Source organism: Paramisgurnus dabryanus, chromosome 3 (genome assembly GCF_030506205.2).
Source record: "Paramisgurnus dabryanus chromosome 3, PD_genome_1.1, whole genome shotgun sequence".
In the NCBI taxonomy this organism is placed as follows: domain Eukaryota; kingdom Metazoa; phylum Chordata; class Actinopteri; order Cypriniformes; family Cobitidae; genus Paramisgurnus; species Paramisgurnus dabryanus.
The window spans coordinates 53,272,288-53,285,512 of NC_133339.1; the positions used below are offsets into that span (position 1 = coordinate 53,272,288).

Below are 13,225 nucleotides of genomic sequence, written 5' to 3' on the forward strand. Positions count from 1 at the left end.
AGCGCGTTAACGACGTTAATTAGTTGTTTGTTGTTAATTACGTCAATTTTTTTAACGCATTTCACGCATGCGCAGTGTGACAAATTATTCAGGTCAGGAAAGTCACGGAAGTAGTTGGGAGCTAGAGGCGAGATGGAGCAAGGTGAGCAAAGTGGGCCTATTGACGGATTCAAATATAAAAAGAATGATGATGGTACAGTTAACAAGTACAAGGTTATTTGCAAGATTTGTAACAAGGAGTTTCAATTTCACCGGAGCTGTTCAAGCTTGAAGTACCATGTCAACGCCAAACATGCATTTGCTGGGCCGTCAGGTTCAGCAAGTGGTTTGCGCCAGACCACGCTGAATGTTCGCAGGCCATTAACAAAATCAACCTCAGTTAATTTGACCAACACAATAGCAAAATGGATTGCAAAGGATTGTAGACCCATTAGCATCGTAGAAGACGCAGGTTTTCTTGATGTTTTGCAAGTGGCGTCTCAAGACTCATACTATAAGCCACCGTCAAGAGCCACAGTTATGACGAAAATCCACGAGCTCTATGATAATGAAAAAGAAAAAAGGAAAGCGGTCTTGGCTCAAGTAAATCATATCGCCCTGACAGGAGACCATTGGACATCAGTAAGTAACAACAATTACCTCGGAGTAACTGCACATTTCATCAGTGACACGTGGGAACTGAAGTCTTTTGCGCTGACGATATTAAAAACTGAGGAGCGTCATTTTGCGGAGGCTTGTAAAGAACAGTTCCTGTCTGTTGCACGTAAGTGGGACATCGAGGGCAAGACGACAACCATTGGGACTGACAGTGCACGTAACATGGTTGCCGCAATTCGACTTACACGCTATGAACACATGAGCTGTGTCGCTCACATGGTGCAGAGAAGTGTCACAGTGAGTCTTGCTGACAGCGGCTTTGTAAATGCTTTGGCCAAGGCTCGCAAAGTTGTCGGTCATTTTAAGCACAGCCCAGCAAATGCTACGGAGCTTCAAGCACAACAAGTCAGCCTGGGAAAGAAGCAAGAGCCATTGATCCAGGACGTTCCAACACGTTGGAATTCGACGCTGGAAATGGTCAAGCGCTTGAGCAGAAATAAAGAGGCTGTCATCGCAGCCCTGGACAATCAGGAGCACAAACTCGTTTTGCCGACCGCAGCAGAGTGGGATAAACTGCAGAGGCTGGAGGCACTTCTAGAGCCATGCAGGTAAATCAGTCACTTATCAAATATCATTGCTGTGATTATTTTCGGGAATGAATTAAACCAAGTCAAATATCAATAACATGTATGCATGCGTAGTGTTAATTTCGTCAGACAAGACGAAATATGTTCGTCAACGACCTTTTTTTCATGACTAAAACGAGACGATGGCAAGACTTGCACCACTGTCCAAAAACGCTCACTAAGTCTAAATTAACATGAATTTGACGAAAAAGACAAGACGAAAATGTTTTGCATAAAATAAAAACTTAAGATAAAATCTCTACAATCGTCTCTGCTTTTTCATCAGCTGTTGCACCTTTAAAATATTCAGAACGAGTTCGGATCCTGCTTATTACATTGCTACCTACCAAATAAATCAATAATTTGACACAAAATTATTATTTAAAAAGGAGTTTATTGATTTAAAAATGATTGTATTGCTTCCGCTTAAGAAAATACTGCGCTCCGTCTCTACGGTTAGAATCCTGTGTGTTCATGGCAACGCTCTGTTGTTCATGGCGACGGTGTGTTATAGTTAGCATCGGTCTGTTATCAACAAAAAAAAGATATGTAATTTAAATGACTAAATATGACTAAAACTAACAAGGACATTTGGCACAAGACTAAGACTAAATTAAAAATAGGTGGTGAAATTAACACTATATGTAGGTATAATGATAATAATGATAATATGTTGATAACCACTGTTCTAATAATAAACTGTCTCTGTGTGCATGTGTGTTTGTGTGTGCGTAGGTATGTAACTGAGCTCCTGGGTGGAGAGGCCTATGTCTCCTGTTCTGTGGTACTACCTTCTCTCTGCCACTTGCGTCTCAAGATGGAAGCCTGTGATGAGGACCCTGCATATGTGGTGAGATTCAAGACCAAGTTCAAGGAGGACCTAGCATCCCGCCAAGAACATCTCAACAATGCATGGCTCCAGATTGCTACAGTTTTGGATCCTCGTTTCAAAGACTTGAAATGCCTGCCCAAGACAGACAGGGAAGCGGTGTGGACCACACTTGAAGGGATGCTGCAACAAGAATCACCCAGAAAGTCTTCACAGACACATGATGATGGGCCACCCAGGAAGAAAATCAGCCTTCTGCAAATGGGCTCAGATTCAGAATCAGAAGATGAAGAGGTCCAACCTGCCATACAGAGGTACAGAGCAGAGCCCACCATTACATTGGAGGACTGCCCCTTGAAGTGGTGGGCATCTCATTCAGGAGCCCATGAGAAGCTGGCCTCACTAGCTCACAAATATCTAGCCACTCCTGCAACCACCGTTCCCTGTGAACGACTTTTCTCAGTTGCAGGTCACATTGTGAACAAGAAAAGGTCAGCTTTACTTTCAGAAAATGTGAAAAAGTTAGTTTGCCTCAGCAACTGGCTGAAAGATGATAAAGCTCAGTAGATTTGAAAGGTGATGTTCAAACAAAAAGACCAGTTTCAGTGTAACATGTTATAGTAGTTAGCAACTGGATTTTTGAGCAACTGGATTAAAGAATGGAGGAAAAGGTAAAAGATTGTTCTTTGGTTTGATTTAAAAGTTTTATTGAACATGTTTTGTTCCACATAAAAACGCAACAGATGACTCAAATTGTGCAAAAATGTGGTAGGCCACTGTTATGTGGTTATGTGTTAATGTGGTAGGCTACATTTGTTGCTTTCTGTTCAATTTAATACTGTAAATTGTACATCCTGGTTAAGAGGAATGCCAAAGAGGAAGCGATGGGACATTACAAAGACAATTAAAACTGCAAGCAGTGATGGAAGGGCCCTCGCACACATGACACCGCCACGCCGTGGCATAAGAATGAAAGGGAACAGTATTAAATAGGCATTTAAGCATGTAAACATAGGTGAACCATTTAAAAGTGTAGTATAATGTGCCACATTTCCGGTTGCTAATTACAAATGACAGCGAGGTAGCATTGTGTAAGATAGCATCAGAGAGAGAGAGAGAGAGAGAGAGAGAGAGAGAGTGAGTGTGAGTGAGTATGAGTGACTACATGTAAATATTGGCACGTAGATGTGTTCAGTCCAGGACTCTTATCAATCATGTGAAGTTTGGGACAAATCCGACATTGCATTATCATTGTAAACATGTTACTTCCTGTTACCAGCTGGTGGCGCTATGACCATAACTGACTATTGGCATCATAAGTGACTATCAGTGATGGGAGTAACGCGTTACAAAGTAACTGTAACTGTAACTCCACTACTTTTAGCAGTAATGAGTATGTAACGAAGTATTTTTTTAAATCAAGTAACGCAATTACAATTACTGAAATTTAAATGAGTTCGTTACTCGCGTTACTCTATTTTGTAAAAAATAGACAAGACATATCTGACGTCGCAGGACCGTAGTTGGCGGCGCAATGATTAATTACACTTCATCATAGCTGACAGTGCATATAGAATGAACATGAAAAATCTAAACGGGACAACATACCTTTGTTCTGACTGTTCAGTACTGTTCATATTTACATTTAAAAAGCAGACATAAAAGTAACTTAAAAGTTACTTTTTTAAGTAACTAATTACTTTTGATATACAGTAACTGGTACAGTAATTCAGTTACTTTTAAAATAAGTAACTAGTAACTGTAACTAATTACTAATTTTCAGTAACTTGCCAACACTGGTGACTATTGACATGTAGATGTGTTCAGTCCAGGACTATATTAATCATGTGAAGTTAGGGAAAGATCGGACATTGCATAATCAGTGTAAACATGTCACTTCCTGTTGCCAGCTGGTGGCGCTATAACCATAAGTGACTATTGACATGTAGATGTGTTCAGTCCAGGACTCTTATTAATCATGTGAAGTTTGGGACAGATCAGACATTGCATAATCATTGTAAACATGTCACTTCCTGTTGCCAGCTGGTGGCGCTATAACCATAAGTGACTATTGACATGTAGATGTGTTCAGTCCAGGACTCTTGTTAATCATGTGAAGTTAGGGAAAGATCGGACATTGCATAATCAGTTTAAACATGTCACTTCCTGTTGCCAGCTGGTGGCGCTATAACCATAAGTGACTATTGACATGTAGATGTGTTCAGTCCAGGACTCTTATTAATCATGTGAAGTTTGGGACAGATAAACATGTCACTTCCTGTTGCCAGCTGGTGGCGCTATAACCATAAGTGACTATTGACATGTAGATGTGTTCAGTCCAGGACTCTTGTTAATCATGTGAAGTTAGGGAAAGATCGGACATTGCATAATCAGTGTAAACATGTCACTTCCTGTTGCCAGCTGGTGGCGCTATAACCATAAGTGACTATTGACATGTAGATGTGTTCAGTCCAGGACTCTTATTAATCATGTGAAGTTTGGGACAGATCAGACATTGCATTATCATTGTAAACATGTCACTTCCTGTTGCCAGCTGGTGGCGCTATAACCATAAGTGACTATTGACATGTAGATGTGTTCAGTCCAGGACTCTTGTTAATCATGTGAAGTTAGGGAAAGATCGGACATTGCATAATCAGTGTAAACATGTCACTTCCTGTTGCCAGCTGGTGGCGCTATAACCTTAAGTGACTATTGACATGTAGATGTGTTCAGTCCAGGACTCTTATTAATCATGTGAAGTTTGGGACAGATCAGACATTGCATAATCATTGTAAACATGTCACTTCCTGTTGCCAGCTGGTGGCGCTATAACCATAAGTGACTATTGACATGTAGATGTGTTCAGGTCAGGACTATTAGCAATCATGTGAAGTTTGGGACAGATCGGACACTGTATGCCTGAGTTCCAGCAACCTGTTTCATAGCGAAACATCAAACTTTGGCTGGCCGAAACAGACACAAATTTTAATATAGAATCAAATCCTTCGCAATTTAACATCACAAAGGCCTTAAGATGAGACTCGCCAAATATGATGATGATCCGACGAAAACTGTAGGAGGAGTTAGTTAAAGTATGACTGCTGGAAATGAGAAAAACTGAGCCAAAATCTGAGAAATAATTCAAAATAGCTGACTTCCTGTTTGGTGTAGGGCGTTGCTCCAAGAGACTTTTTTGTAGGGCTTGTAATAATACATGAGCATACCGAAATTCGTACATGTAAGTTACACACAGTCCAAGGGCTGTTTCATTCAATATTTGAAAGTGGCGCTAAAACATGTTCCTTCAGGTTGCCAGCTGGTGGTGCTATGGCTATAAATGAAAATTGTTATGTAGATGTGTTCAGGTCAGGACTCTTAGCAATCATGTGAAATTTGGGACAGATCGGACACTGTATGCATGAGTTTCAGCAACTTCCTGTTTCATTGGAAAACATCAAACTTTGTCGGGCCAGAACCGACACAAATTTTTACGTAGAGTCAAATCCTTCGCAATTTAGCATCACAAAGGCCTTAAGATGACACTCACCAAATATGAAGATGATCCGACGAAAACTGTAGGAGGAGTTAGTTAAAGTATGACGCCTGGAAATGACAAAAACTGCGCCCAAATCACAAAAATAACTCTGAATAGCTGACTTCCTGTTTGGTTTACGGCTTCGCTCCAAGATACTTTTTTGTAGGTCTTGTCATGCTACAGAAGCGTACCGAATTTCGTAATTGTACGTCAAACACAGTCCGAGGGCTGCTTCGTTGAAAATTTGTAGGTGGCGCTATAGAGCCATTTTCCCACGCCTAATTCTAAAGCCTACACCACATGTAAATTTTCATCACTCTTGACATCTGTGCAAAATTTCATGAGTTTTCGAGTATGTTTAGGCCCTCTAAAGTCCCGCTGAAGTCGGAGAAGAAAAAGAAAAATAAATATAGCTGCAAGCAGCAATGGCGGGCCCTCGCACGTTTTTTTACCGCTACACGGTGCGTCCGAGAAAACAATGCACGGTGGGCAAGGGCATCAAGTGGGTAAATATCAGTGGGCTATTTAATGTTGTTACTGAGCCATTTGGGGACTGTAGGTAAAAGAAACCCCACATTTTAGACAAACGGGGGCGCTAGTGAGCCACTAAAGAGACACGCCTTTGTCTGACCTATTTGTCCACTCTGAACAGCCGACAACTCTGATGTTTGTGCCGACTTTTAGGTTAACCTAAGCACGCCAAGAGTCCTAAATATGCCTGAAATAAATGTAAAGTTTGGGGCGTTGCCATGGGAACAGCGTTCGAGATATCAAAAATCCCTTCGCAATTTATCATCTACTATGTCTCGGCATCATGTTGACCGCTTTTGGTGTCAATCGCATGAATATCCTAGAAGGGGTATTTAAAGGAACATCGGCGTCAACTGAAAGGCTTAAATATGCCTTTAAAATGAAAGTAAAATCTGACGCGTTGCCATGGGAACAGCGTTTGAGATATCAAAAATCCCTTCGCAATTTATCAACTACAATGTCTCAGCATCATGTTGACAACTTCTGGTGTGAATCACATTATTTCCTCAGGAGGAGTATTTAAAAATTTACCGCATGCAGCTGTAAGGTTTAAATATGCCTTAAAAATGAAAGTAAAGTTTGACAGGTTGTCATGGGAACAGCGTTTGAAATATCAAGAATCCCTTCGCAATTTATCATCTACAATATCTCGGCTTCATGTTGACCACTTTTGGTGTCAATCGCATGAATATTCTAGAAGGAGTATTTAAAAGAACATTGGCTTCAACTGAAAGGCTTAAATATGCCTTTAAAATGAAAGTAAAGTTTGACACGTTGCCATGGGAATAGCGTTCGAGATATCAAAAATCCCTTCGCAATTTATCATCTACAATGTCTCGGCATCATGTTGACCACTTCTGGTGTTAATCGCATGAATATCCTAGAAGGAGTATATTAAAGGAACATCGGCGTCAACTAAAAGGCTTAAATATGCCTTTAAAATGAAAGTAAAGTTTGACGCGTTGCCATGGGAACAGCGTTTGAGATATCAAAAATCCCTTCGCAATTTATCATCTACAATCTCTCGGCTTCATGTTCACCACTTTTGGTGTCAATTGCATGATTTTTCTAGAAGGAGTATTTAAAAGAACATAGCATGGAATTGTCAAAAAAAATCCAGCTTTGTGACTGATACACTTCCTGGCGCCTGGTGGTGGCGCTATACCCGGGAGTCACAAAAGGCACATCGATGCGATCGGAATCTTCAGACGAACAAACACCCTGCATGGCATCACAATAAGATATTTTTTGCCTTAGAAATTAGACACTTCCTGTTTCTCTAAATTCGCCATAAATTCGTCGCCTCGCCATGGCAGAACCGTTAGAGATATCAAAAATCCCTTCGCAATTTAGCAAGTACAATGTCTCGACATCATGATCACCACGTTTGGTGTCAATCCCATGAATCCACTAGGAGGAGTATTTAAAAGTTCAACGAATGCATTTTTTAAACAATCCAAAATAGCCGACTTCCTGTTGGGCGGAGCTTAAATGTTAGAGGGCGAAAGTTGTTCGGGTCGATGAGATCTATATGCGTACCAACTCTCGTACATGTGCGTAAATTTTTGCCCGATCTGTGCATCAATGTTTTTTTTTGCATTACAGGGGGCGCTATAGAGCCCCCGTGCCACGCCCGTGTTCCAGCCTTTGGATTTCTGCGATGACGGACGACTCTGACGTCTGTGCCAATTTTCAAGAGTTTTCGAGTATGTTAAGGCCCCCAAAAAGTCCAAAAGTGTTAAAAAAAAAAAAATAAATAAAAAAAAAAAATAAAAATAATAATCCGAGCAAAAACAATAGGGCTTCGCACCTACGGTGCAGGCCATTCTGGCCTGCTCCTCGGTGCTCGAGCCCTAATAATAAATATAGCTGCAAGCAGCGATGGCGGGCCCTCGCACGTTTGTTTATCGCTACCCGGTGCCTCCGAGAAAACGATGCACGGTGGGCATGTGCATCAAGTGGGTATATATCAGTGTACTATTTCATGTTGCTACTGACCCATTTAGGTACAGTAGGTTAAAGAAACCCCATATTTTAGACAAACGGGGGCGCTAGTGAGCCACTAAAGAGACACGCCTTTGTCTGACCTATTTGTCCACTCTGAACAGCCGACAACTCTGATGTTTGTGCCGACTTTTAGGTTAATCTAAGCACGCCAAGAGTCCTAAATATGCCTGAAATAAATGTAAAGTTTGGGGCGTTGCCATGGGAACAGCGTTCGAGATATCAAAAATCCCTTCGCAATTTATCATCTACTATGTCTCGGCATCATGTTGACTGCTTTTGGTGTCAATCTCATGAATATTCTAGAAGGAGTATTAAAAAGAATAAAGGCGTCAACTGAAAGGCTTAAATAAGCCTTTAAAATGAAAGTAAAATTTGACGCGTTGTCATGGGAACAGCGTTCGAGATATCAAAAATCCCTTCGCAATTTATCATCTACAATGTCTCGACATCATGTTGACCACTTCTGGTGTCAATCTCATGAATATTCTAGAAGGAGTATTTAAAAGAACATCGGCCTCAACTTAAAGGCTTAAATAAGCCTTTAAAATGAAAGTAAAGTTTGACGCGTTGCCATGGGAACAGCGTTTGAGATATCAAAAATCCCTTCGCATTTTATCATCTACAATGTCTCGGCATCATGTTGACCACTTCTGGTGTCAATCTCATGAATATTCTAGAAGGAGTATTTAAAAGAACATTGGCTTCAACTGAAAGGCTTAAATATGCCTTTAAAATGAAAGTAAAGTTTGACGCGTTGCCATGGGAACAGCGTTCGAGATATCAAAAATCCCTTCGCAATTTATCATCTACAATGTCTTGGCATCATGTTGACCACTTCTGGTGTCAATCTCATGAAAATCCTAGAAGGAGTATTTAAAAGTTTCCTGCATGCAACAGAAAGGCTTAAATATGCCTTTAAAATGAAAGTAAAGTTTGACGCGTTGCCATGGGAACAGCGTTTGAGATATCAAAAATCCCTTCGCAATTTATCATCTACAATGTCTCGGCATCATGTTGACCACTTCTGGTGTCAATCTCATGAAAATCCTAGAAGGAGTATTTAAAAGAACATTGCATGGAACTGTCAAAAAAATCCAGCTTTGTGACTGACACACTTCCTGGCGCCTGGTGGTGGCGCTATACCCGGGAGTCACAATAGGCACATCGATGCGATCAGAATCTTCAGACGAACAAACACCCCGCGTGTCATCACAATAAGACATTTTTTGCCCTAGATATTAGACACTTCCTGTTTCTCTGATTTCGCCACAACTTTGTCGCCTCGCCATGGCAGAACCGTTCGAGATATCAAAAATCCCTTCGCAATTTAGCAAGTCCAATGTCTCGACATCATGTTCACCACGTTTGGTGTCAATCGCATGAATCCCCTGGGAGGAGTATATAAAAGTTCAACGCATGCATTTTTTAAACAATCCAAAATAGCCGACTTCCTGTTGGGCGGAGCTTAAATGTTAGAGGGCGAAAAGTGTTCGGGTCGATGAGATCTATAAGCGTACCAAGTCTCGTACATGTGCGTACATTTTTGCCCGATCTGTGCATCAATGTTTTTTTTTGCATTACAGGGGGCGCTACAGAGCCCCCGTGCCACGCCCGTGTTCCAGCCTTTGGATTTCTGCGATGACGGACGACTCTGACGTCTGTGCCAATTTTCAAGAGTTTTCGAGTATGTTAAGGCCCCCAAAAAGTCCAAAAGTGTTAAAAAAAAAAAATAATAATAATAATAAAAATAATAATAAAAATAATAAATCCGAGCAAAAACAATAGGGCTTCGCACCTACGGTGCAGGCCATTCTGGCCTGCTCCTCGGTGCTCGAGCCCTAATTAAAACTGCAAGCAGTGATGGAAGGGCCCTCGCACGCATGTGCACCGCCACTCTATGGCCTTAGTAAAGCAATGAACCAGGGGGATTGAAATTTCAGTGGGTAAATATAAGCGGATATTCAAAGGAACTTTGAAGTGCCACACCTCCTTTGTGCAGCAGGTGGCGCTATGATTGTAATTGATTGTTGTAACATTGATGTGTTGAGGCCAGGACCCTTGTCAAACGTATGATGTCTGTGACAGGTCGGACATTGCATGCCTGAGTTACAACAGCTTTCTCATGGCGAAACATCACTCTTTGCGAGGCTGCCACGGACACGCCCTTCAACGAAAAGTCAAGATCTTCGCAATTTATCATCGCAAAGGGCTTAAGATCAGTCTCACCTGATATGATAATGATTTGATTAAATCTCTGAGAACAGTGAATCACAGCGTAAAACAAGGCATTTCCTGCTACCTCTAGGTGGCGCTAGGACTGAAGCTGAATATTGGCATTGAAGTGTGTTCAGGCCAAGACTCTTATCAAACATGTGAAGTGTGGGGCAGTTTGGACATTGTATGCCTTAGTTATAACAACTTCCTGTTTCATGGCGAAAACGCTGAACTTTGTCAGGCCGCCACGGACACACCTTCCAACGAAAAGTCAAAAGCTCCGCAATTTAACATCGCAAAGGCCTTTAGATGAGATTGACCAAATATGATGACGATCTAACAAAATTTCTAGGAGGAGTTCGTTAAAGTACGAAGCCTGGAAATGACAAAATTTGCACAGAAATCACAGCAAAAATTCAAAATGGCTGACTTCCTGTGAGGTTTAGAGCTTCGCTCCAAGAGACTTTTCTGTAGGTCTTGGGGTGACATATGACCCTACCAAATTTCGTATCTGTAGGATTTTCGTAGCGGCGGGGCTGTTCTCTTGAAATTTTGCAGGTGGCGCTATCGAGCCATTTCTGCACGCCCACTTCTGGCGCCTATGCCACATGTAAATTTTTGCCACTTCTGACGTGTGTGCAACGTTTTATGACTTTTTGAGCTTGTTTAGCCTGTCAAAATGCGATTCATTTAGCGATACTTTGCCAGGCCGCCACGGACACGCCCTTTAATGAAAAGTCAAGGTCGTTGCTTTTTATCATCACACAAGGTCTTGAGATTACACTGGTGAAATATGATGTTGATATGGTTAAATACCTAAGAGCAGTAAGTCACAGCATCAAACATGGTATTTCCTGCTGCCTCTAGGTGGCGCTATGAGTGTTACTGAATTATGCCATGTTGATATGTTCAGGCCTGGACCCTTATCAAACGTGTGAAGTCAGGGGCGGATCGGACAATGTATGCCTGAATTACATCAGCTTCCTGTTTCATGGCGAAACATTACACTTTGCCAGGCCGCCACGGACACGCCCTCCAATGAAAAGTCAAAAGCTCCGCAATTTAGCATCGCAAAGGCCTTTAGATGATACTGACCAAATATGATGATGATCAGATTAAATCTTTAGGAGGAGTTCGTTAAAGTACGACGCTTGGAAATGTCAAAAAATGACAGAGAAAATTCAAAATGGCTGACTTCCTGTGGGGTTTAGAGCTTAGCTCCGAGAGACTTGTTTGTAGGTCTTGGAGTAATAGATGACCCTACCAAATTTCGTGTCTGTACGTTTTTTCGTAGTAGGGGGGCTGTTCTCTTGAAATTTTGCAGGTGCTATAACCTTAAGTGACTATTGACATGTAGATGTGTTCAGTCCAGGACTCTTATTAATCATGTGAAGTTTGGGACAGATCAGACATTGCATAATCATTGTAAACATGTCACTTCCTGTTGCCAGCTGGTGGCGCTATAACCATAAGTGACTATTGACATGTAGATGTGTTCAGGTCAGGACTATTAGCAATCATGTGAAGTTTGGGACAGATCGGACACTGTATGCCTGAGTTCCAGCAACCTGTTTCATAGCGAAACATCAAACTTTGGCTGGCCGAAACAGACACAAATTTTAATATAGAATCAAATCCTTCGCAATTTAACATCACAAAGGCCTTAAGATGAGACTCGCCAAATATGATGATGATCCGACGAAAACTGTAGGAGGAGTTAGTTAAAGTATGACTGCTGGAAATGAGAAAAACTGAGCCAAAATCTGAGAAATAATTCAAAATAGCTGACTTCCTGTTTGGTGTAGGGCGTTGCTCCAAGAGACTTTTTTGTAGGGCTTGTAATAATACATGAGCATACCGAAATTCGTACATGTAAGTTACACACAGTCCAAGGGCTGTTTCATTCAATATTTGAAAGTGGCGCTAAAACATGTTCCTTCAGGTTGCCAGCTGGTGGTGCTATGGCTATAAATGAAAATTGTTATGTAGATGTGTTCAGGTCAGGACTCTTAGCAATCATGTGAAATTTGGGACAGATCGGACACTGTATGCATGAGTTTCAGCAACTTCCTGTTTCATTGGAAAACATCAAACTTTGTCGGGCCAGAACCGACACAAATTTTTACGTAGAGTCAAATCCTTCGCAATTTAGCATCACAAAGGCCTTAAGATGACACTCACCAAATATGAAGATGATCCGACGAAAACTGTAGGAGGAGTTAGTTAAAGTATGACGCCTGGAAATGACAAAAACTGCGCCCAAATCACAAAAATAACTCTGAATAGCTGACTTCCTGTTTGGTTTACGGCTTCGCTCCAAGATACTTTTTTGTAGGTCTTGTCATGCTACAGAAGCGTACCGAATTTCGTAATTGTACGTCAAACACAGTCCGAGGGCTGCTTCGTTGAAAATTTGTAGGTGGCGCTATAGAGCCATTTTCCCACGCCTAATTCTAAAGCCTACACCACATGTAAATTTTCATCACTCTTGACATCTGTGCAAAATTTCATGAGTTTTCGAGTATGTTTAGGCCCTCTAAAGTCCCGCTGAAGTCGGAGAAGAAAAAGAAAAATAATAATAAATATAGCTGCAAGCAGCGATGGCGGGCCCTCGCACGTTTGTTTATCGCTACCCGGTGCCTCCGAGAAAACGATGCACGGTGGGCATGTGCATCAAGTGGGTATATATCAGTGTACTATTTCATGTTGCTACTGACCCATTTAGGTACAGTAGGTTAAAGAAACCCCATATTTTAGACAAACGGGGGCGCTAGTGAGCCACTAAAGAGACACGCCTTTGTCTGACCTATTTGTCCACTCTGAACAGCCGACAACTCTGATGTTTGTGCCGACTTTTAGGTTAATCTAAGCACGCCAAGAGTC

General features: G+C 41.5%; 1 protein-coding gene across 1 annotated transcript; it reads left to right on the forward strand.

The window, feature by feature from the left end:
- On the forward strand, nt 1–2,937 carry LOC135745354 (E3 SUMO-protein ligase ZBED1-like). The gene is made up of 2 exons (XM_065263654.2): nt 1–1,205; nt 1,959–2,937. The coding sequence occupies exons 1-2, from the start codon at nt 133–135 to the stop codon at nt 2,617–2,619; spliced, it is 1,734 nt and encodes a 577-aa protein (XP_065119726.1). The 5' UTR covers nt 1–132; the 3' UTR covers nt 2,620–2,937.
- The last annotated feature ends 10,288 nt before the right edge of the window (nt 2,938–13,225 follow it).